Raw genomic sequence first — 7,868 nt, 5'->3', positions numbered from 1 at the left:
GGTGTGTTACGTGCGTCCGGTTTTCTAAACCTTAATATTAAAAAATAAAAGAGTGAGTCTTCAACTATTATTAAGCTGTCATATTGAATTTCGCTCATTTTTTTAGTTCCCGAGGAATTATAAACAATTTGCAAATACGGCATTAACTGTGTCTACTGGCTTATGCGAGGGATGAGCTCCGTTTCGCCGAAGTTGTCCTGTTCCTAATAGAGACGGGAACGGAAGAGGCCACTGACTCAATCATAAAATTACAACCAGTGATGAATATTTTCATCGCGAGCGTTGCATCAATCTTCAAAAGGCTTGAATGTCAGATTTCCCGTCTCATCCCTCAGCCACATTAGAATGCCCCTTAAATGCAAAATATACACTACAATCTTGAGTGACACACAGTACACTCCCATTGCGACCCGAAGTCTTTTATTTTTTATTTGTTTATTTATTTATTTGTTTATTTATTTATTTGTTTATTTATTTGTTTATTTATTTATTTATTTACAGAATACTGCAGGAACATTTAGGGACCATAGCAGGAGGGTTATGAATTAAGTACTACAAATAACAGTACATCAGCAAGAACAATACATGAGTAATACAAGCCTGAAACACAGGTCATGGTTCACTGCGATGAAGGGATACTTCTGTGCGGTTAATGAGGCGTAAATTTTATTACCCTGTCTTTTTTCTTATTTCTTTTCGTTATTCCCTGTTTATTTTTGTCATTTTTCTTCTTGCAACATTCTGTCTCTCCTCTCCTTGTCAGGGTCCACCCCCATGAGTAAAACCCTGCGCACGCCATTCATTCTGTCCGTTACAGTTTCCGTGAAAACGCGATTGAATCCCTTGAAGCGCCCTGTTTGACTCCACCAACAAAACAACAGCGTTGCCGTTTCACGGGTAATCACCAAAACCAACGGTGCGGTTATGGCGACACTTCTCGCGTGTCGACGGGAAAGCGCTCACGCCACAAAGCGTTTCTGCGTAACCTCTTTCCCGCGTTCACGGGGAAATACCCGCGCTCTCTCGCAGCTCGATAGGGACGCGGGTCGCCGCCGGGTCGTCGCAGCACAAGCCGCGCACGTGCCGTGACGAGCGCGGGGTTCCCGCTCCGAGGCATGGGCTGCGCGGCCGCCAAAGCCGCTAACCCCGAGGCCGCCGCCGCGGTCCAGCCGACGTCGCAGAAGCCGGCACAGCCGCCACAGCCGCCTCCTCCACGCGCGGTCGCCTTCGAGGTTCCCCTGGGGGACGCACCGGCCAATGCCACCGCTACGCCGCCGGAAAGATTCCAGGTGAACTGAGAGGGAGCTTGTTGCTTGCTCAGAGGCTCACCGGATCGCTCAAAGAGTGCACTAAAATCTCGAGAATCGTCTCCTAATTCATAAGCATACCTACACCGCTTCTCTTCATTTTAGCTTGTTTTTTTCTTCAACAAGTAATGTACGTTTCCATCAGTATAGCGAATGAATGTGTTAACTTCGCCAATTAATAATTTTTGTGCAGATGCAGGGGGTTACGGGGTTGGTTATTCTTCACAATTTTTCCTTCGTGTCACCATTAGTGTTTCTTTTGGGCCTTTTTTATGTTTGTCTTTGCCCCGAGAGGGCAGTGCTTAAGATGGACATTTTTTATTTTTTATGTCATCTTTATTATTCTTTAGTTTATGTATCTGTTGTGTTTTCGAGACTTCGTACAAATATTTCCATTTACGCTATTATAACGATTACATGCGGTAACATCACCAAATGTGAATTCTTTGTGCAGTGGCAGGACGTTACACGGTCGGTGCTATGGGGAACTCGGTAAAGAAATGCGCACGCATTATATGGTAGACAAAAATAATTACACCATCCTGGTACATGTCGCCCGGGGTGAACAGCTTTGTGCTCGCCCGCAGATTGCACACCTTGTTGAAGCAGGAGGTCGGTGACGGAACTCCTTACCTGTAACGTTACCCTGTACCTGCGAAGCGTTAGCATGTATGAAAACACGTTAAACTTTGAAGACAGAGGTACTAAACGGGAATAGCCATGTGCGGTTGATATTGCAGAAGATCCTCCTGCCTGAGGCGGGAAATCATTCAGCTGTAGAAGGGAGTATGCGGGAGTGGTCTATCCCGCCTTGGGCGAAATTCTGTGTCAGGGCTGTGTTTCCCAAACTTCATAAGTGCACGAAGAAAAATGGCCCCGAATCTACTTCATCGTCCCCGCAACTTTTCTCCTCTTTGGGACCTATTTGTCACTCTCCGTGTGTCCGTCATCTACACGCGCCTGGCTTCCGCTGTGCATCACCTTGGCGAAATATCGCCATTACTACAGTGTTTTAATCGTCCTTTATATTTACCTATTAATTGGACCGATTTACCTCTTTTCGGGTATGTAGGCGTATCTTGAACGGGATAACAGGGGGCAAACGAACTAGACACGAACACTAGTCATTTTTTTCTGTTTCCCCGTACAAAAGAAAGGCTATTACTGCAATAATTATTCGCGCCTCATGTCAGAGTTCTTGTTAAGATTTATTTGCTTACATTAATGAAAGATTTTCATTACGTTGATAAGTTCATGGCCATCGGCATGTCTTTAAAGATACATATACACGGTTTTAACATAGAGCCCCTCGGAACATGCGGTTAGGCGCGCCTGCTTAACAAAACAAGCGATCCACATTCAGGGACAAATAAGATACATATAAATGCCGCTCCGAACTTGCCTCCAGCGGCCTGTAGTATCAGTAATTTTCTTGAACCGTTGTCTGTGCAGTATTTCGATACGATAATGAATATATACTGGTGTGAGTATACACGTATTAAACGATCAAGCCCAATATTGGCATTATGTGGTTATTAGTCTTTGGCAGACAATTTCACCGATATTTTTGTTTGAAATCAATAACATCCTTTTTCCAGGAAGAATGGTAATAGAAAAATAACCTCAAATGCTAAATACGTATGATACGAGGACCTATGTCAATTCGAAAATAAGCTAAGCAATGGGTGTGTGCCGTGGTTGTTGTTATAGCGCTGAGTCATACATACTTTCAGTTTAGTTTGCAACAAAAAAAAAACCATACAGCCTTAACTAACGGAGTTCCGACATGATCTTACACCATTAGATTTCTCACCAGTGCATTGTACTACTGAAGCGGTGACCAAAAATGGGCATTCAAGTTGCTGCATGGGCTAAGAACCGGCCCTTAAACACCCTCTACGTTCGGTTTACGTTCCCTCCAAAACCGAGGCCGCAAGAAGACTATTTGAACAGGGATAAAAATACAATGTACCTGCAGTGTTCAAGTAGTCCATGCTTCGACGCAAATGACCGTAAATCGGAACGTATGTTCGAGTGTTTTGCAGAGCTCAGCCAACATTGTAGCGACATGAAATGCGTGAACTTGTCGCTCATATACTGATGCTTGTTGCGCATGTGCAGAGGCGCAATACAGACTCGCCAACGGTGACCGCCGAAGCCATCCGACAGAAGCAAGCCAAGGCTGAACAGAGGCGACAGGAGGTAAGTGGGTCGATGCTATAACACTTGCTATATATGTGCAGCTGATAATAATTCGACGCTGCTGGTAGGCCGCTTTATGACCAAATTCTGGATGTGGGGGGAGAAAAAGTAATGTAGCCGAAGATCGGAATCCGTCACACAAGAACTGTGGCGTCATATGTCCCCCTCACCAGCGTGGGCCACAGTAACTCAATTAGCAAGGGGTATTTAAGGGACGCCGAAGTGAACTAGTCGAGGTTTTATTTAAGGAATAAATGGAAAGCTTAACCCACATAGTTCATAATTTGACTGTTAAGTGAAAGTCTAGAGCGTCACTAAGCGTGATGGATATAAGACGAGATAACATTATGCACAGTTTGCGACTGTGCTCGATAACTATTGTAAGCACTTCCCACTAGTTTGGAATGTGTTTTTATGCTGCTGAGGCCTTTAAATTTAGTCTTCTCTCGCATTTCGGCCAAAGCAACGACGTTGTGCTTGCTTGCTGACTGGTTTTACCGCTTATGCTCCTGGAATTCCGCTTTTGTTTCCAATGTATATAAAAGACATGGTACCATTGTAAACCCACCTGTTAGGATAAAACACTGTGCTGATGATTGCTGTATTTATATGCCTGTAAGCTCCGCGGATGATTAACTGGAGTTGAACAAGTGTGTTCAGGATTTGGAATTGTGGTGTTTCGAAGAGTATATGCAAATTGACGTCTAGAAAGCAGCAACGTAGGCGTATAGACATCATCAAGAAGAAAAGTGTCCTAAACTTTTTGGTACAACATCGGCAGCAGCAATATGTGTAAAAATTCGAATTTTAAATAACTTAGGAGTGGAAATTACGAGCAACTTAACTCGGCATTGTCATATTGAATCTGTTCTGAGTCATTTAAAAAATTTGTTTTCTACGAGTAAAGTTACACAAAACATTAGAAGACATTAAACAGCTGGCAATCAATACATATATTCAACCTAGACCAGGGTATGACTCTGTGGTTTGGAGCTCTCACCAAAAAAACTGGGTCATCAAGCTGGAAATAATTCTGAGGATAGCAGCACGGTTTGTATGTTCTAGATATAGAAGGCTGGATTGAGTAACTGATATGCTGAATTTGTGCAATTTAGAATGACTGGAAGTTACAAGACAAAAACAAGAACTTAGGGCATTATTTTGTATAATCCAAGGGCGATTAAATATACCTAAGACGAGTACTTAAGCCTTCCAGGAAAGCGTGGCGTGAGTCACAACGCTCCAATTAAACATTTCAAGGCGCACACTGACATTTTCCGGTGGTCCTTTTTTTTTCAGCATGCCATAGAACAATTGAACCGTTTACCGTTCCGTGTTACTAATAGTACAGATGTGCAAGTTTTGGATAGTGAAATTGATGGTTATTTTAGTCATGGTTGCACTACCGCAAATTCTGCTTTCCGGTGGGCATTGCTTTATGATTGCCTTTTTGTTTTCTGTTTGCACTAACTATTGTACTCCGTCCCAGTGATGACTCTTAAGCGAGGGTGGACAGTACGCATAAATAAATAAATAAATAAATAAATAAATAAATAAATAAATAAATAAATAAATAAATAAATAAATAAATAAATAAATAAATAAATAAATAAATTTAGCCCTGCAGACTATCCATTGTGTCGTCACAGCTGACGTCTGAAAATCCGTGATTAACATGATGCAAGGAAGATGACACTTCCGAACGCACTTCTACCTCTACCCTGCCCTTACCCCCGGTGAGTCCTGTGCGCTCTGCTGACAGACGAAACATTGCCGTGGACATCCGTGTACACCCCTTTTCCCAGATAACAGCTCTGTCTCTCTGTTTCCCTCCTGTTTAACATGCGCGCAAGTTGGTGGAAATAAACTCGGGACGTGAACCAATAGTTCGAAACTCTAATCCAGTAAGGTAATTCGCCAATGTTGGCTACTACCTGCAGTAGACCTCTAAGCTTGATGGCACACGAAGGTTGAATGTGTTGCAAAACAGCCGGTAAGGTAATGGGAAAATGTTTGACGATCACTTCAGTAGCCCTTGGGGTTTTGTCGCGAGCAAAGGTGGAGTATGTACAGCAATACTTGCTCTGATGATTACCCTGCCATAGATAAACAGTGGTTAACTAATGAGGTATTTATTGAAGTTCATTAGACTTCATCTTGTTACGCTGCAGGACATAGATGAGATGAACGATGTAATGGGGTAGAACGATCTATTTACAGTATTTACAAGCGGCCATGGCCGAGTCCGCTGAGTCTGCACGCGCCCTCTTCCACGTCGTCTTCGATGCCAAGCTATGCCGCCATGGGGCATTGTCCACTGGTCCCGTGACAATATTATTAGACTTCAAAGCTTCTTGGGCGTCTAGTCCCATACCCCTTCTTTCCAAAGGAAATAAAGTTGATTGATTCATTGACCTCCCGTATGGTTTAGGTCAACAAGATTGTATTTTAAAATCTTGCGGGCTTGACCGCGTGCATGGTAAAAAAGAAGGCTTCGTTGTAGCAATGATATTGCTTCATTTCAGGTGATATCGAACGTTTATTTTATTTTGAAGAGATAAATGGACTTTCCAGGAAAAAGCTGCAATATTGCAGCTTCACGAAGCGATGCATTCCATTGTTACTGCAACTGAGGAGGGGAATTTACGCACGCAAAAACGGCCGACACTCGGAGCAACGATTGACAAAAACAAACAAGAACAGAGGTCAGACTCAGTCGGAGAAAAATTTATGTACACACAGGAATCTACACAAGCCCACGAAGCAAAAAAAAGCTACTGAATACGCGAGTTGGAATTGCTTGATAAATGCGTAAGACGCTGTGTTGTACACACAGCTCCTTGAAAGTCAGCTTCATTTCTATACACAAATGCTTTACCCGAAGGCAAATTTTCAGTGACTTTTGTAGCAAAACATCATGTATGGAATGCTATACACCGAGCCCCTTCAAAGTCGCCTTCGCTAGTTTACCCACACGTACTGCTGGGAAGACACATTTGCAGGGGCAGTAAAAGAAGTCCGGTAGCGAAGCATGAGGGCCCTAACTCATTCCCATAATAACATATTCGTATACGGCAAAGGCGCGCCATATCAAGCATTATAGACGGACAGACGGGTTCCCTCGTCGAGTCCGTAAATAAATGCTTAAGAATAAAAAAAAACAGTAAGCAAATAGCGTGGCGATGCAGTGTTGGAATTAATGCCTACTGAAAACTTCTATGCGGAATGATAGCGTTTCGGGACCAGTGTTATGTGCAACACAAACGTTCAATCCATAGAAGATCATTGTACACTGCATAGGTGAATAAATCTAAATGAAAATGTGTATCAGAGTGGTAGTTCCTATGTCGGAGCAAGAAGGTATGTCCGAGAAGGAAGAAGGAGCTAGAAGGCAGCAAGAAGGTGTGCGAAGAAGATGGGAGTTATGTTTAGCATCTACAGTAGAATGTAATCTAAGCTAACTCGGACAGCGAAATCCCTTTCCCTTTATTAGCTGAAGGTTCATAATACCGTTCAACGAGAGATACCATGGCGTGGTATTCTAGTACATACTTTCTTATGTTCTCACCCACCACCAGTGTCTCTCGCAACCCAGAGATCCTCCATTAGTGATGGGACATGAGGGATGTCTGTTACGTAGGGCGGTGGAACAATGGTTCCACTCATAATTCCCGGCAGTTGCAAGGAGCGGGTCATGACGATGCTGGAAGAGTTGTCTGGTACCGTTGCATACATGTGAAAGTACGAGGCGACAAAGTCTCGCTTGAGGTAGAACATAAATCAGAATGTATTGCAACGATTTGGAGACACTGCAGTCGTCGGAGCGCAGAAGCTGTGCGAACAAAAACACCCGGAAAGCTAACTGGGATTTAAAAGGAAGGATTGATGTGAAAGTACGTTTTTGTGCACATCTAAGGAACGCTAGTAGCTCCTATCTCAAGACATAAATATCCGGAAAGAAATTTAGACTTCTTGACTCCGCTGAGTACCACCGCATTTGCACGCAGGTTTTGGAAGGACGTGTCCGCACGTCCAAGATGTTCGCCGAGAAGGCTTGTGCACCACCCGTCAGGCCAAGCGAGGCATAGAAGGCCGGCTGCCTGCTCGCAAACCAGCACGCATCACCGCGAGCCGGCGTGCACAACATGCTGCTCATAATCGTGCTGTCGCCATCCTACCGCCGTTTCGTGCCGAGACTCTGAGACGCTGCGGCGAAAGGGCAACGATGCATGCGCCACGGTAAGGGAATTGAATGCGCCGTTGCGCGTTCTATACTACTCAAACGAAGTTATCAGAAGTTAGCAGCAAACGGGAATTTACTATTGCGAAATTATAGAATGCCCCCTTGAAACGGCCGGT

The 7,868-nt window shown here is 43.9% G+C and overlaps 1 protein-coding gene across 1 annotated transcript; it reads left to right on the top strand.

The window, feature by feature from the left end:
* Positions 1-1,044: 1,044 nt before the first annotated feature.
* Positions 1,045-7,597, top strand: LOC144148602 (uncharacterized). The gene is made up of 3 exons (XM_077680113.1): positions 1,045-1,289; positions 3,429-3,509; positions 7,517-7,597. Exons 1-3 carry the CDS (start codon positions 1,116-1,118, stop codon positions 7,595-7,597), a joined length of 336 nt encoding a protein of 111 aa, XP_077536239.1. The 5' UTR covers positions 1,045-1,115.
* Positions 7,598-7,868: the final 271 nt, after the last annotated feature.

Source organism: Haemaphysalis longicornis, unplaced genomic scaffold, assembly GCF_048455015.1.
Source record: "Haemaphysalis longicornis isolate Haplotype H1 unplaced genomic scaffold, Haemaphysalis longicornis Haplotype H1 scaffold_8, whole genome shotgun sequence".
Lineage (NCBI taxonomy): Eukaryota > Metazoa > Arthropoda > Arachnida > Ixodida > Ixodidae > Haemaphysalis > Haemaphysalis longicornis.
Note: the sequence above shows the minus strand (reverse complement) of the source record. Positions and strands in the feature narration are given on the sequence as shown.